Genomic DNA, 16,325 nt, shown 5'->3' with positions numbered 1-16,325 from the left:
TCAGGATCAGAAAAAGCTTCAAGTCCACATTTCATTGGAGACGACACCCCAGCATAAAATATTGTGCAAATAAACTTCAGTCAGACAGTCAAATGGAAAAAAAATGTACCAGGGCATCTCATGCACATCTCATCCCATGCAACAGTATGTTTACTATTTCTTTATTATCATCCATCTGGGTTCATTGTGGACATGGGAGTAGGAGTATCATCGGAGTATCAATCTCATTAGGGCAGTCGTATTAGACTGCATTGTTAAAGGTCCAAATGTGTGTTCCTGGAATTTGACAATACAACAATATATGTTGACTATCGTCTAACTGAGACTTTAATCATGTTTTTTAATCTGAAATATTGTGATATTTCATTTTACTACTAAAATGATTGTTGATAAAAGTTTTGGTTGTTATTTTTGACTAGAGTTTGTAAATGTTGTAAATAATTTGGCGTATCATCAGTTTTTAGATTCCTTTCAGCAAAATAATTGTGCGAGAATTTGTTGAATAAAAATTAGTTGAAGTAAATCTCAAAGTTGCAAGCAGAGCTGTATGTGTAAGGACCATTGACACCAGTCTCGCGATATAAGTGTAACCCCAAATCTCGTTCGCGAAGTAAACCAGGAAGTGAATGACGGAAGTAGCGTTTATTCCACCTCACGCTTTCAGTTGACTTTTTCCCCCCCTTGATTCGTTTCTATTTTTTTCTGGCCATCGTTTCGCTGTATGGAGAACTCGGTTGATGTCTCCGGCTAAAAACACGGAGGACGATTTCGAAGAAGCGATGTGGTTTGCAGCAATTACCGGGGGCGATCGGTGAGCGACCGGGCGGATGAGCCAGCTGACAGCCTCCGGTTGGTGACAGTCCGCTAGTTAACGCCGGTGTGTTTCATTCTAACGTTTGCGTATTATTTGTTTTGATCACACATGCCATTTCATGCCTCTACAACTGAGACTAATACATACGCGGAAACCACAGAATAGACTAAAGCTGCCTTCCACACAGGAAGAGTTTCGCCCGTGACTATGCAAATACGGACAACTTCATGAAGTTTATCCCAGTGCAGGCAGAAAAGGGGGCTTCGGGTAACCCGAAGACAGCCAGACGACAGATAATCCTGAAAAAAACGACATATTCAGCAATCCGAAATGTGGAAGTATTTTGGAAAACACCATGTGGATGTGTGAGTGTTTAATGTTTGATATCTAAACGTGTAACTAGCCATCGCTCAGTGTTGTGGCGTAACATAAGCTAATGCAGAGCTGACCGGATATGCCAGTCGCGGTGGTTTACAAGTCTCTATCGGCATTTATATCCACGATTATGTTAGAAAAACTGAATCATTAACAGGGTGATTCTGCATTTGTCACCGCACAGCAGACACCCAGTGTTGTTGACGCTTGTTTCTCCGTTTGCTTTGGCTTCAAACTGACCCTGCGCCGAAGACCGCGCCAACAGTGCAGACAATTTGGACCTTGAAGGGGCCAATGAAGGCCCATGTGTGAGATCCTTTATATAATATAAACAATAGTGGCTGTCACAGAGAGCTTTGTCTTTGTGTTTGAAATTAATTAGTATTGAACAACGCTGAATAAAAACACTGAAAGGTTGATCGAGGCCTCTGACAGGAGTGGGAGTTGATGCAGAAAGCACGAGGCGGGAAAGGGAAAGTAAGTTTGATGGGATGATGTGGACCAGATGCAGTGGGTTTGTGGTGCACATTGTTTCAGGAGGGTGTGTTAGAATAATGACATTTATTTTGTAATGCTCACATCAGCTTTTGGGATCAGTCGTGTCACTTGGAATCCTGAAGCCTGATACTGGTTGTGACAGTGCTGTCCCGAGTTGTATCTGTGATTGACCAAATTCATCCCCCAAATGTAAACATTCACACAACCAGACTGTCTGACATTGATTTGTTTGTTGGTTTTGAGTCCAATGTCGGGTTATAAAGTCAACCAGATTTCAGATTCTAACTGAAATTTAACAACTGTCAAAGTTTGGGACTTTTTTTGTGCCATTTTTAATCACGGTGAAAACATCATTGCGCTTTTAAGAGAAATTCCACCAAATCTCATTTTGAGTTTGTTATGTTAACATGCCACCACACTGATACAAGTCCAGATACACATTATGTCATTTTTCACCTCGGCTGCCATCTAATATAATGTCTCAGTACCAGCCCCACAGCTATTGTCAGTGAAATTGATACTTAACAATGACAGAAAACAGATAAGCAGGCTCCAACAGCGATGCCTCCCCTGTTACCCGTTTCCTGCTATCCTTTGAAAGGCTCATCAAATTAACAGAATTAACTTGATATATCTCGGAAACATAGTTGTTGAGTATGTGTGCCATGGCCTGGGTTGTTGAACTTGTTTTGGAATGAGGACAACATTCCAAATGATAGTCGCTGACAAATTTGCTCTTTTAAAGGAAGGAAACTCGGCTTAAACCTCACATTTGGCTGTCAGAAACCAACAACACTTTTCTCAACTTTTGCTTGATAAATGACAGAAATAATGGGTGTAAAATCATTTAAGGCACTTAACCCTCGCTCTTGTATTTTCGCGTCCCTGTCTGTGTTTCAACAGGATGGGAGTGAATCTCTCTGCGAGTTCAAGCGTCAGTGTGTGGCCATGCACAAAGCTGTAAAAGGCCTTTTAGAAGTTTGGATTGAAAAAGAGCTTGAAGAGCCCTGAGATCTTAAGCTCAGCTGAGCTCCGAGCAAACGTATCCGGTTGTCACTGCTATATCGAGGTGAGCCCAACAGAAAAAGAGAGACCGACTCATGCCTCTTATCTGCAAGGGAGATCTCTTGTTGTCATGGCGTTGTGTGTCTCTGAATCCAGACTAATATGAGACGCTCCATCAAGCTCCATCAGGCCGACAAGAAATTCAAGATAAGCTTCGCGCTAAAGCCGGGCAGTATTTACCTGCACCAACAGAAATGTGTTTCCCGGTAGAGATTTGGCACCGCTTCTTGCATCGAATCTATCGGTCCCCATTTTTAAAAAAGAAACATCATGGATGCATTGTCTGATATTTTTCGATATATAGCAAAGTCCAATCAGCAAAATGTATCAATGATATATCATTTTGACTCCATTCATATTGACGTGGCTTTTTAAATATTTTCATATGTGAGCACAGTTGCAATAAGTTATTGCCGTCACAAATCCTATATCGAAGGTTTGTACAAAAACCTTGATCAAATATTTTCGGTATGAAGTATTGATCCGTAATGTCGGTGTAATACAAAATGACCAGACCGACCTCTCCATCTTTGACCGTCTGCAGACGCATGGCTCAGCTCCTCAGCTAAGACGGGCGACGAAAGCAGCTAGACCACCGCGCCGCAATGTTCCTGAAGACATCCTTCACCACCCTGATCGTGGGGGTGTTTGTGGTGTACGTGCTTCATACCTGCTGGGTGATGTACGGCATTGTTTACACCAAGCCCTGTGACAACCCCAAGCGGGAAACCTGCATCACACCGTTCCTGGCAGGGAAGCCAAAACTGCAGGTCAGCGGCGGTGCACGCTCTCCCTGTGGGCAAAATCAGTCACAGTTCATCAGGCGGCGTTCAACAACCGTCAAAGATTGTGTTACACATCCATAACTCCCCACTGTAGAAACACACCATTTATTTTTTTATTTTTTTTCCCTTTCCGACGACCAGCTGAGCATCTACGCCGCGCAACGGCCGAACGCAGACGGAGGACACACTCTGATCCACAAGGAGGAGAACTTTGACATCAACAACAAGTTTGAGAGGTTGGTAGGATTTGTAGGCATGAAGGACGATTCGGTTTATTAGACAGGAAAATCTTATTTAAACCTCACCCCGGACCGTGGTCCGATTCCAAGACGGGGTTCTTTCTGTGTGGCGTTTGCATGCTCTCCGTGGGTTTCCGTCTGGTTCTCCATTTTTCCTCCCACGGTCCAAAAACATGCAGCTTATTAATTGGAAAACGGGGAAAATTTCCTCGAGCCTGCGAATGAAAGAGCGAATTGTTCTCTGTCTGTATTTGTGGCCCTGCGAGGGTTGTACCTCTCACCCAATGGCAGCGAGGACAGGCTCCAGCTTCCCCGCAACCCCGATAAGCGGTAGAAGATGGATGGTTGGAAAACCTCGCCCGGACCTCCTTGTTGCATTTTGCAAGAACAAAAGTATATTTTTTTCTTCTCAGGATAGTGAACGTCTCGCTCCCTAAGAAGACCAGGAACAACGGAACTTTGTTCGCTCTGGTGTTTGTGCACCAGGCGGGCATCAACCCCTGGCAGGACGAACGGCAGGTCCACTTGGTGGCCCAGCTGACCACATACATGGTCCCCAAACCACCTGAAATCTCTCTCATATCCGGGGAGGATCAGATGCAGGTATGACCCACATGGGAGTTATTTAGAACGATACCGCCCGGCACACACTTACCTGGTGGTTTGGCGGGAAAAGACAGCGGTAAGTTCTCATCTTTGTTCCGTCGCAGGGTCAGGAAGACGAAGCCCAGCAGAAGAAGCAACGCGATGGAAAGGCCGGAGCCGGTCGGGGGCCGGCAAATAAAGCAGCCTCCACCTCCGAACACCCGGTGGCCCACTGGCGCTCCCGTCTGACGCTCAACATCGTCGGCGATCACTTCCTGTTTGACAGAGAATACCTTCCAAGTGACATACACAGATACCTCAGAGTGTAAGATAACACACACGCGTACTGGGTAATCTCTTCTTGTGTGTGATGCTTTATGCAATGACAATAAAGCTTCCCTAGTCGATACATTATTGTCTCCTTGCAAATTTTAAGACTATTTCTCACTTATTTTTTATCAGGCCTTTCCTGTTTTCGATGATTGATGCTGAAATCGCCTTTCCTTCGTGTTCTCTGTGTCTCAGGTTCCAGAACGGTAAGAAGATGGTGTATCTACCTCTGCTTTTTGTCGACGAGCTGAGCAACCGTGTCAAGGATCTCGTGGTAAGCGCAGACTTTCAAATAAAGAAAATAACACGTGGTGTTATAAACTGTCACGTCATTTTACGGCGGAAAATTTTCAAGAGGAAGAGTCAGAGCCGATATATATCTCTGTCCTGGCGGATTCGTTTTCTTGAGATTCAGCGCCTCTTTCTGACCTCGATTAATTTAATTCAAATACGTGTCTGGGCTGAATATCTCAGAATTAAAATAGAGGAGTTTAATAAAAGGAATTAAAAAGTTATTAAAGCTAAAGGGCCAGAAGTGACACGACAGGATGAGATTATAAGCAGCCATGACTGACCTGTATATAACCCGCAGAAGCTCATCATTGGGAAAAGAAACTTCGGTTTTGGGATTGAATGACGTACGCTTTTTTTTCGTGGTCTTGTAGGAGATAAACGGCACCTCCAAGGAGCTTCCTCTGACCATCTCCTACGATTCAATCTCTCTGGGAAGACTGAGATTCTGGATCCACATGCAAGATGCAGTTTACTCTCTGCAGCAGTTTGGTAGGACGTCACACACACACACACACGCACAGAAGTACACATTACGAGTTCCCGCCCCTCTGACGCACCGTGTGTGTTGCAGGTTTCACAGAGAAGGATGCGGACGAGATTAAAGGGATCTTCGTCGACACCAACCTGTACTTTTTGGCTCTGACCTTCTTCGTTGCAGCCTTCCACGTAAGTTCGAGCTCCACGCAGCAGAACGCAAGGATATGTGAAAGACGGATTTGTCATTCTTGTATCCCAAGCAAAACTTTTAAAGGCACGTCCAGCATGACCGCACAGAGGATAATATATTCCATGTTGCGAGTGAATATCAGAAAACTCAGAAACCCCTGTTTGAAAATGTATTTCTTCTTGATTTTATCCGCCCTTTCACCCTCATACATCAGTATTTTGCGGTGTTACGTTTCCTTCAGTTAGGAATTATCATAAAACAGAGCCGTGGGTTTTTTATTTCCTCCAAATGACTGACCTGGATCACGTTCTTCTTTCCCAGCTTTTATTCGACTTCCTGGCTTTTAAGAACGACATCAGCTTCTGGAAACAGAAGAAGAGCATGGTGGGAATGTCGAGCAAAGCGGGTGAGTCACATCGCAGAGCGTCTTTTACCTTCTCCTACCGCTCGGTGACTCGTGGCGTTCGGGGACAAGGCCTGCAGGGCCGAGAGGCGTTTCCCCTCTTGAACAGGGGGGAAGCAGGTTCCTCAAAGGAGGCCTCGGCCCTATTTTCATCCCGGGGGAGGAATGATGCGGATCCCTTCCTGGTCGGCCAAGCAAGAGATGGAGTCACGGATTCTTCTCTTTGATTTTTTCACTATCCCCAATTTGCCAAATCCGAGCAACATGATCAGTGGATTAGGAGATTAGGCGAGCATCAGAGCGGGCTGTATGATTCACCGAAATCCCGCAAATGCACAGGAATTTGAGGGGAGAGACGGATCATTTTACCGCGTCTCAGCGGTTTAGTAAATCTGGTCGTCATTTGATCCCGACGCGCATTCATCCGGTGCACACCTTCTGTCTTCCAGTGCTGTGGCGATGTTTCAGCACCATCGTGATTTTCCTCTATTTACTGGACGAGCAGACCAGCCTGCTCGTACTCATCCCGGCGGGCATCGGCTCCATCATCGAAGTAAGCGAACGCATCAAACTCTCAGACCGCCGTGCATTCAGAACATTATTATCACCAAAGGATATTTTGAGACCTCTCACTTCTGCCAGAACAAATGAAACTTCCCTGGAGTGACTTGTTGTTTTATGTTTCTCGGCGGATTGTTGTTGCAGGTGTGGAAAGTGAAGAAGGCCTTCAAGATTCAGGTTTTCTGGAAAGCAGGCAAACCAACATTCCTGGTACGTGTGTATATAACTGTGTGTATAGCGCCAACCGTATCGACACATAGACTTCATACTTCGGAATAAACTCGCTGATTTTTTTGGCCTGTAACTCTGTCCCAAACCGCTTGCACAAAGTAGATTTATAAAGCAGACAAAGAAAAATGTATAAAATGGCATCAGGTGACATTTTCCTCTCATCATCTCACCCCCTCCACCCATGTCTTTGTCTCCTGGAGCCCCTGCTTAAAAGGGTATCCGCCATTGATGACCAGGGGTTTCTAATAATATGGCCACAGGGCTTATCCTTGCTCCCTAACCTCCGAACACTATCGGTGTCCCTAAAAAAAAAAAAAAAACGACGTAATCCACACACGCTCCTTTTTTCTGTGTCATAGTTCGGCAAACTGGATGAGTCTGAGAGGAGGACGGAGGAGTACGACACCCTGGTGAGTCCTGACGCTACACCAGAGGCCACGATACTCTTAGTTGACAAGAAAATAAGAATTCAGCTACAAAATGAACTAATGGTGCTTCTTCTTGGAAATATTTCAATCCAATCAATAATTTCACCTTGAGCGGCAGCAGTCTAGACACATAGCTATAAAGCTGAAGTTGAAACTTCAAATCAAATGCTGTATTTTGTGGGAATAATAACCAAACACTGAACCTGTGTGTCTCCATAGGCCATGAAGTACCTGTCATACCTCCTGTACCCCCTGTGTATCGGGGGTGCTCTGTACGCGCTAATATTCCTCCGATACAAAAGGTGGGGATCGCAAAGATCTACGACACAATTGTTCTTTGTCCGACACCAAACACACACATTCATCGCCTACCTCTCTTGTCTTCCTCAGCTGGTACTCGTGGTTAATCAACAGTCTGGTGAACGGTGGGTTCCAGGCTTTTACTTTTTCCTGACTTGTCCACATCGTTCAGCCCCTTTTGTAGCCCTAAGAGATGAATAAGGTCAGTAAGGTCCTCTCTCATCCATCGCAGGTGTTTATGCATTTGGCTTCCTCTTCATGCTTCCCCAGTTGTTTGTCAACTACAAGGCAAGTTCACAAATGCTCGCTTCTTTCTTTTTTTTTTTTTTTTTTTTTACAGATTAAAAAAAAAGTGTATATATACTGTAATTTACAGACTATTGAACGCATCTGAATAGAAGCCGCACCGGTTAGCTGATCGCTACCTTTGTCTTCTCCCTGCAAACTAAATTCACGGTAATTTCAGTGCGACGATGCTCAATGTTTTGGTGGCATGAAGCGTGATAGCACCAAAAAATCCATAAATTAGCCGCGTCATTGTTTAAGCCGCTGCATTCAAAACATGCGAAAAAAGTAGGGGCTTATAGTCTGGAATTTATGGTACATGATACAGAGAAGGCTTTGGGCGAAACATCTCCTGATTCCTGTCGGAGGAGTAGAACAGACACTCCTGTCTGTGCTTGTATGTTTGGGACCAACGGTTTTTCCACATTATGAAATAATGTGAAATTTGTTTTAGATTGATCTCACAAAGACTACGGAAAAGCAAGTGAAGCTCATTTAGACCTGAACGCCCTTCAGAAAAAAATCAATTTCAGATGATATGTATTTGTCCTGCATCCAGATCTGAAAACAGGAAGTCGTGTTGTGAGAATATCGGCCTCTTGAGTTTTTTTCCCCTCGGCCTCATTCAGATCTCGTTAAAATCAGAGAAAAACAATTCCTGCGACGCCTCCACTGACAAGGCTTCCAGGGAAATCATGTTGGATTGGGGATGGATCACTTGTCCATCCCCAAACATGTGCAGAAACACTCCCATGCATACAGATGCAGAGGAGGACATCTGTCTTGACGTAGTGTTTCTGAATTGTAACGCAAAAGGTTTCCTGTTTGAATGATATATTTTGCTTCTGTCCCAGCATGTTTTTCATAACTTCAGCATTTAACTCACCTTCTCTTCTCTGCTCTTCATCCAGCTGAAGTCTGTGGCCCACCTTCCCTGGAAAGCGTTTATGTACAAGGTATAAACAAAGCAGAAATTCAGTTTAAATGTTTTGAATTCCATTGGAATTCTGATTACTGTCAAATAAATCTTTGTATGAAACAAATTTATTTCTGATTTTTTTGTTTTTTTCCCTCCCATTCCTCAGGCATTCAATACCTTTATTGACGATGTGTTTGCCTTCATCATCACCATGCCGACCTCCCACAGACTGGCCTGTTTCAGAGATGACGTGGTGTTCCTTATTTACCTCTACCAGAGATGGTACGCACACCAACACACACACTTATCTAATATTTCGCAACGCACCGTACTCGGACTGACGCTGCTTCCCCCTCCCCGCAGGCTGTACCCTGTGGACAAGAGCCGAGTCAATGAGTACGGTGTATCTTACGACGAAAAACCCAAAGGGAAGACTCACAAGGACTAGAGAGGAAAGACAAGCTCTGCCCCCCCCTGGTGTTCACCTCTCTCACCCAATATTGGCTGAGCTGGTTACCCGGTCCAAACAAACCAGGAAACAAATGTTGCTTCCGCTCACTTCATCGTGAATGAACAGGGTGAATCAGCATAGTTGTGATTTTTCTTTTTTTTTTTTTTTTAGAAATCTTTTTTTTTTTGTCTGTGTTTTGGACTCATCCCGTCCCATGTTGCACAGCGTCAGCCTCTGCAAAGCTTCTTTTTGTATTTTTGTTATGTGTATTTGTGAAAGGGACAAGCAAACCCAGTAGGAGTAAGCTGGATTTTTTTTTTTTTTTTTTTTTTTTCTTGATTCCAAACTGACAGCATCCTTGACACATGAGCTTGTAATTGGTTTGAAACAGGCGGGGTGTAATGTGGATGCAGAAAGTTCACCACAGGTCGGTCTGGGAAGGACAGAGGTCAGACCGCAACTACTCACCTCTCACATTGACAGTTGTGGGAACTCAAAAACCCTCTAAACCATATATGTCACTCATGTCGAAAAAGCTTATCTTTACCCCCCAAAACAACAACAAATCAAATCAGTCAATCACTGTTTTTAGTGTGAAATCGTCTATTAAGTATCACTGTAAATGTTATATTTTCAGAATTTTAATTGCAATGTGAAAAAGGGGGGGTGATCACTTTCCACCTTTTTTTTTTTTTTTTTTTGGCTTTTTTTCGTGTGTGTAGAAATTCCAAATAAGTGAGAGTGAGTTCAGTAAGCAGCTTGGGGCCACAACAGCAGGCGTTCATGTCAGCTGATTTCTCAGGATGGTTGTTTTTACTGCTGAGGGCGAGAAATTCTGTGCAGTGACGAATGAGATTTGACTTTATGAGATTATTGCAGTGACGCAAACCAAGTCCTTAATTTGTTTAATAATTGTGAAAAAGAGGACTTTCTTTCAATACTAAATTATCAAAAAAAATATAACATTATTTCTGGAACAAAATCAAGGTGGATTAGGAGGTGCTTGTCAAGCTTTTGGAAAGTAGAAATACGGTTTGTTTTGTCTTTTAAAAGTGGCCCTGAAATAGGATAGAATAGTATAGAACGATTGTGTGAAATTCTAAATCAGACGCTTTAAAATTCAATTTGCCAATTAAGGATTTGTTGCCATGGAGACGTTGCTAGCAAAGGTCACAATCTCAATAATGTTCAGGCCAGTTGCAGTTTTTTCCCCTTGGTTTTACGCAGGAATGCACAACTGAAATACAATTTTTCTTTCACTTTTTCAGCTTGGTAGTTTTAATCGTCTGGAGTATTTTTTTCATTTTTAGTATATTTTTTTCCTTTATATCAGGGCCAATAAAATGTTTTTGGTGCCAAATGGGAAGTTTTGTGCGGTCACCACCGACAGTCCACTTGTTTTCAAGTAAGTAATTGACATGCCCCGGAGGACGGTGACTGCCCAAGGTAATGACGTGAAGAAAGTATTACTTTATCAGAACTCACTCAGTTGTCACCTTTCTGTTCCTCCTGCCGTGCCCGGGGACCTCACAGGTTTTTCAAAACAGAAAAGATTTCGGGGTAATGCTTGTCCAAGAAGAGCCTCCGCTGCTTTGCGAAAGCGGCCTGCAGGGATTTGACGGGAAACGGTTTTGATTGTTGTCATTTGTGTTTAAATGATTGCCATGTAATAAAACTGACTGACCGAACACAAGTCATTTATTTTGATATTAGAAATTACAGAACAAATTCCTCATATACAGTAATTGTTTTGGTAATCTCTATCAAATCTTTCTTCTTTTTTTCTTTCCTCTTTTTTTTTCCTTTATTTTGATAGCTCTTACTTTGCCAATATATTACCATGTGTTTCTGGTTTGGGATTTCATTTTAAGTGCCAGAGGGGAAGGTTTTCGCGCCCGATTACGTCTGTCGTCACTTCCTGAGCGTCATGTCGTCACCAGCACGCATTTGACGTAAAGTATAAAGACCAAGCTCCCGCCTACTCTCTCCCTTTCCGCTCTAGCAAGTCAACGTGCCTAAGGTGCTTGGTTCTTCAGCTGAAGCTAAGGCCCGTAATCCGGCGACTAGCACCGTCATTTTTAGGCATCCGACTCCGCAAACACAAAATCTCTCCTTCGCAATGGCCTCTGTGTCTGAACTCGCCTGCATTTACTCCGCTCTGATCCTCCACGACGATGAAGTCACCGTCACCGTAAGTCCGCGGTTCAGACCCCCTCCCCCCCCCACTCGGTTCACAGGGTGACCCGGAATATAAACTTGAAGCTGGAAATCTATTGAAGAAATAAACAGTAATGCGTTGATGTAGCCCGTAAATGATTTACTACCGTGTAAATACTGTTAGTTTAAGTTTGGAGTCTGATCAGACCCACGTTACCGGCCAACGGGACGCCATGCTAATGCTAGGCTAGCTTTACTCACCAGGAAGTGTGAAGACCTTATAGCTGGACCATATTTTGGATTAAACTAATCATTGAAGTCTCAATCGGATACTTGCTTTTAAATAAGGTCCAGTATTACTGAAGTCTCAAGATTCTGTCATTTACAGCTCTACTTGTGACAGGTGCTAGCATGTGCTTGTAATGTAACCTCGAAATCCGATTTTACTAAAAACGTAAAACAGCGAGGAAAGTTATCAATCGTTATTTCCTCAGCCCTCCCTGATCGGGATATTGATGCCACATATTTACTTGAAAACGTTTCGTTTTCTGACGTTTGCGTCCACGTGGATGCTCCACAGCAAAGTTTTTCATTACGTCGTCTGCAAATGTCAGTCTGAGGACCAAAGTACAGCTGATATTGATCCATAACAGAACTGAACACCGTATCTGAAAAGAAATGTTTTTGTTATTCCTCTAAGATTTTCTATAAACAAAAACATTCATCATTGGTTATCACATGGTCAAGCTATACTATTGAGTGAACCAACTGGTTATAGCTTTAAGCCGTTATAGCTAACATTCATTTAGCCTGCGCATTTGTTTAAATATGAGAAAAGTAAAGTTAAACATTTTTTTTCTTGTAGGAGGACAAGCTGAACGCTCTGATCAAGGCTGCAGGAGTGACTGTAGAGCCTTTCTGGCCCAGCCTGTTCGCTAAGGTGAGTTACAATATAGACTCAAACACTAAATGCCTTAATGTCGTTAATTACCTCAACCTGATTCCTTCGACAAGAACATAGACAATTAACGCCCTGTCGGTCAATCTGGAGAAAAGTGTCAGGGGTATCCACCAGAAGGAAAGGTGTACAAGACAGTGATGACCAGCGATGTTGTATGGTCGAGACGATGAAAAGATGTTGAGGTTACCTTTGGGAGTGACCAGGAAGAATCCATCAGAGGGACAGCACATGTTTGAAGAGAAGGTCAGAGATGCAGGACTGAGATGTACAGTGGAGGAATAGTGAATATATTGATTGGTGGATGCTAGAATTAGAGCTACCAGGCAGGAGGTCTAGAGGAAGACCAAAGAGAAGATCTGTGGATGTTGTGAGAAAGGAGGATACAGAGAATAGGGTTAGATGGAGAAGGTTGATCTGCAGTGGCGATCCCTGAAGGGAAAAGGGGAAAAGATGTGGGTGGTGAGTCTGTTAATCTGTCGGGATTTTTTTTTACCTGAAATAGGATGATGGAACCAAAAAAGGTTGTTTTGCATCCGGAGCCCCCATCACATAGTCTAACCTGTAATTTTAATGTCAAGACACAAGAGAATTGACACATACCTCCAAGGTGGTGTACCAAGTAGATGCTGGGCATGTTTTTGCATCATTTAGGTAGCCCGTTTTCTGGATCTGTGACTTTTCAACAGCCATTCCTGCTCTGACCCACAAGATGGTCACATTGTCACTTTCAGGCTCATTTGAATTGAATTAACAGTGCATTCTGGGGCTATAGTTGAATCTTGCTTTATGTTGAAGACTGAATATAAAAATGTCTGGATCCCAGAAGTGGTGAAGGGGGTCTAGTGGTCTAAGACTGATTTCTAAACGTAAACACCCTGCATTATGTTCCAAAACCGAGAGAGCCTCATTACAGGGAAGAGATGAACTTGACTGGATTGTTTACATTAAAGATGTCAAATTATATTTTTCTTTTGCGTTGAGGTGCACCCTTCGAATAGTGTCTTGTCATTGTGAATTGTCTGCTCCTATTCAATAATAAAATGTTAACACTGAATCATGAAACGAGTGTTCTCTGAGCATTCTCAGTTGACAGAATGGAATGAAGCCCCACTTTATTTTACAAACATCACTCAAATCTATTGTAATTATTATTGCCTGTGGTGGAATACTTCAGATGGGCCAGTGTCATCAAATATCAAACCGTGCTCGTTGAATCTGTTTGAAATGTCGATGTAACAGATGTAACTGTTGTGTTGTCAGGCCCTCTCCAGCATCGACATCGGCAGCCTGATCTGCAACGTTGGAGCTGGTGGTGGTGCGGCCCCAGCCGGGGCCGCCGCTGCAGGAGCATCTGCGGCCGGAGACGCCCCAGGTAAATGAACACAACTGCACCAAGTAGAGGCTGCATCTTATTTTTCAGCAATCGCCTAGTTTTGATCAGATTCAGCACTGGAGGTTTACCTACACAGACTTCTGACAGGATCCATCTCACGGTCGTACCCATTTACTAGTCCTGCTCAGTCCTTTGGGTCTTGGCGGGGGGGGGGGGGGGGGGGGGCACCTCAGACTCAACTCCAGTAAATCTTAATACTCTAAAGGGATAAAGATGAATTGCATGTGAATTCTACATTGACTTAAATCTCAAATGTCTTTTTCCCTTGCAGCCAAGGAGGAAGAGAAGAAAGAGGAGAAGAAGGAAGAGTCCGAGGAGTCCGATGATGACATGGGCTTCGGTCTCTTTGACTAAACTGTTTTTAAAAAACGTTATTTTCACAGTCAACTGCAGTTCTGTGTAAATGGCAATTAAAAAGAGGAAAAAAACTGCATTTGCTGCCTGGTTTGTATCTAAAGTCATTCGTTTGACTGAAGCTCAACTGGACTGTAAAACTGAAGTCATGAAGACCAGTTCCAACAGGAACAATAATTTAAAGCATTAAACAAACAGCAGTCTCAGTGACCGGTTTAGTCAGATTGGGAAAACAGCTTTGAAATACATCAGGATCAAAAATAAGACCTTGGAAAAAAATGGCGGCAGTATTTTATTTGCCTGGTTTAAGCAACTGTACATGTGATGCTTTCCTGAGAGCACTGCTCACCTCAGGGTGGGGGGTAAATGTGTCAGTGTTGAGGGGGACTAAAAGGTAGAAAATACAGTGCTATAAATAGTGGAGAACACAATGACTTAAATATTCAGATCAGCCCAACTTCCAGGTCTAGTGAAACAGTTCTTACCCATTTCTGCCTGAAGTCTAGAATTCGAAGCTTTGAGAGGTTTCCCAATTATAAATTGTTAAACCCATCCAGCGGTTCCATCAAAGAAGTCGGCTCATAAATAATGTGTTAATGCTTTGACAATACTCTGCGCTTTGCAGTTAGCTGACTCACATGATGTATTTGAGTGAAGCAAAGAAATGAACAAAACCTAGAATCGTAACGAGTTCAAAATGTTCAGATTCAACATAAAGCAAACAAAAGCCTTCGGGATTTTTCTTTTTTTACGCTGTGGAAAATAGGAAATAATCTGGTTTATCAGATAGAAAGCACTGTCACAACATGTTCCCCTTCTAGTAGACTACTTCTTTTGGCATGGGGCGACTTCTTGTACGGTAATATGAATTTGTCTGCAGTTTCACTACCTCCTGCATCTGAGACGTGTTAAAATATAGCATCTTTGTATATTTACTGTGTAGATAACTTACAGAGCAACCTGTGGCTTCTCTTTATATTTTCTATTCCATAAAAAAAAAATAAAACTTCGTTCTTCGACATGTAGTCTCCATAGTTAACACTTTCAGGCAGCGGCTCCAGTCACCTGTGAACCATCTGGAGACGGGATGAAAGAAGATGACACAAAAATACAAGAGTTTTTAGCTGTGTGTTTGTGTGTGTGTGTTGTCTAAACACTTGAAGAGAAAGACATACATACAGGCAAGACGAACTGTGGAGATACAGAGCTAGAAGATAGTCAAGATATAAAGGCGCATTTAAAACAAGATCACATATCTTCATTCTCCTCTTTGTTCTGGCTCTTCAGGTTCCAGTTGATGTATCTGTGTTTGTGTTTTTGGCATTATTTTGGTGTGGCTAGTCACCAAAATGTCCTTGCAGTCCTTCATGTGGCCGGTGGGTTTTTGAAACAGTCCTTTTTTGCCTCCCAAAGGTTAAAGAAAGGGCATTTGTTGAGGATATGTGGCATCAGAAAGGAGAACTTTAACTGAATACAAAAGTAAATAATACGACCGAAGTACAAAATCATACAATATTAACCCAAACGTGACTCACTGGAGAGACAAAGATGCAGGAGTGTTTGAGGAAGTTGATTGTTTCAGTCAGTCACATCTGCTGTCCATCATCATCGCCGCACTCTCTCCTCTAATTGGATGAGGGGGACTCTGTCCCCATGGCAACAGATCCCCCTTTTTGTCCCATTGCTTGCTGAAGAAACCCCTGGCTTTCATTTTAATCCCTAACTAATGTGAGCAGGCGTTGGTGATCATCTTGAGCCGCGATTGGTCGATGACGTCCAGCAGGTTCTTGGCATCAACGGCGAGGGCGTGAGCTGCCATTAGCATCTGTTTCTTGTAGTCCTTCTGTAAACTGAGCACAGGATGAACATTATATGATGATTTGCAAAAATGAATTTATACATCTTTAAACAGAGAGTTTGTACTTGAGTCATTCATGAAGTTACTCTCGGGGAATTTTTTATTTTGATAGTTTTTTTTTTTTCCCCTTTTACAGGCCAAAATGTATTTGATCAATTTATTTGAAACGTTTTAAGATAATTCTATTTCTAATATGTTTCTCATTGTAAATTGATACTGGTAGTGTTTGCAATATGTGTTTTTTTAGTTTTTATATATTTTTTTAATATGATGCTATTATATTAGTTAAAATTTGAGCAATACAATTTTTTCACTCCAAGTTCTGGTCACAATTTGCATATCTTAAGGCCCATTTGGAATGTTTTTTGTTAA

At 42.8% G+C, this 16,325-nt stretch overlaps 3 protein-coding genes across 16 annotated transcripts in view; 2 read left to right on the top strand and 1 right to left on the bottom strand.

The window, feature by feature from the left end:
* Window positions 1-494: 494 nt before the first annotated feature.
* On the top strand, window positions 495-10,918 carry clptm1l (CLPTM1 like). 4 transcript variants are annotated; one of them, XM_086178402.1, is made up of 20 exons: window positions 495-811; window positions 1,063-1,179; window positions 2,591-2,756; window positions 3,297-3,522; window positions 3,679-3,773; window positions 4,190-4,379; window positions 4,487-4,686; window positions 4,887-4,965; window positions 5,357-5,474; window positions 5,557-5,651; window positions 5,974-6,058; window positions 6,505-6,608; window positions 6,761-6,826; window positions 7,207-7,257; window positions 7,495-7,577; window positions 7,666-7,700; window positions 7,808-7,863; window positions 8,772-8,816; window positions 8,946-9,061; window positions 9,143-10,918. In XM_086178402.1, the coding sequence occupies exons 4-20, from the start codon at window positions 3,358-3,360 to the stop codon at window positions 9,225-9,227; spliced, it is 1,668 nt and encodes a 555-aa protein (XP_086034528.1). In that variant the 5' UTR covers window positions 495-811; window positions 1,063-1,179; window positions 2,591-2,756; window positions 3,297-3,357; the 3' UTR covers window positions 9,228-10,918. The 4 variants fall into 4 exon arrangements, with proteins under 4 accessions (XP_086034528.1, XP_086034527.1, XP_086034525.1 ...); XM_086178401.1 differs by lacking the exon at window positions 1,063-1,179; XM_086178399.1 differs by lacking the exon at window positions 1,063-1,179 and having other exon boundaries at window positions 495-849.
* A 289-nt stretch (window positions 10,919-11,207) lies between these two features.
* Window positions 11,208-14,174, top strand: rplp1 (ribosomal protein lateral stalk subunit P1). The gene is made up of 4 exons (XM_086178397.1): window positions 11,208-11,421; window positions 12,253-12,327; window positions 13,609-13,720; window positions 14,013-14,174. Exons 1-4 carry the CDS (start codon window positions 11,350-11,352, stop codon window positions 14,093-14,095), a joined length of 342 nt encoding a protein of 113 aa, XP_086034523.1. The 5' UTR covers window positions 11,208-11,349; the 3' UTR covers window positions 14,096-14,174.
* Window positions 14,175-14,374: 200 nt separating this feature from the next.
* Window positions 14,375-16,325, bottom strand: part of ptk2aa (protein tyrosine kinase 2aa) — a 54,724-nt gene continuing 52,773 nt past the window's right edge. For all 11 annotated transcript variants that reach the window (XM_086178393.1, XM_086178388.1, XM_086178396.1 and 8 more), the window contains one exon: window positions 14,375-15,945. In XM_086178393.1, coding sequence (XP_086034519.1) covers window positions 15,819-15,945 — 127 coding nt within the window. In that variant the 3' untranslated portion in view covers window positions 14,375-15,818. The remainder of the gene's footprint in view (window positions 15,946-16,325) is intronic.

This window comes from Fistularia commersonii, chromosome 30 (assembly GCF_037954325.1).
Source record: "Fistularia commersonii isolate RoL2024-O1a breed Wild chromosome 30, RoL_Fcom_v1.0, whole genome shotgun sequence".
Lineage (NCBI taxonomy): Eukaryota > Metazoa > Chordata > Actinopteri > Syngnathiformes > Fistulariidae > Fistularia > Fistularia commersonii.
This window is presented reverse-complemented; position numbering and strand designations above follow the sequence as displayed.

Excerpts from the sequence above, each read along its gene's own strand:
- clptm1l (XM_086178401.1), top strand. The coding sequence starts at position 3,358 with ATGTTCCTGAAGACATCCTTCACCACCCTGATCGTGGGGGTGTTTGTG. Across the intron at positions 6,827-7,206 it reads CAGGCAAACCAACATTCCTG|TTCGGCAAACTGGATGAGTC; the intron begins GTACGTGTGTAT and ends TCTGTGTCATAG. Across the intron at positions 9,062-9,142 it reads ATTTACCTCTACCAGAGATG|GCTGTACCCTGTGGACAAGA; the intron begins GTACGCACACCA and ends CCCTCCCCGCAG.
- rplp1 (XM_086178397.1), top strand. The coding sequence starts at position 11,350 with ATGGCCTCTGTGTCTGAACTCGCCTGCATTTACTCCGCTCTGATCCTC. Across the intron at positions 11,422-12,252 it reads ACGATGAAGTCACCGTCACC|GAGGACAAGCTGAACGCTCT; the intron begins GTAAGTCCGCGG and ends TTTTTCTTGTAG. Across the intron at positions 13,721-14,012 it reads TGCGGCCGGAGACGCCCCAG|CCAAGGAGGAAGAGAAGAAA; the intron begins GTAAATGAACAC and ends TTTCCCTTGCAG.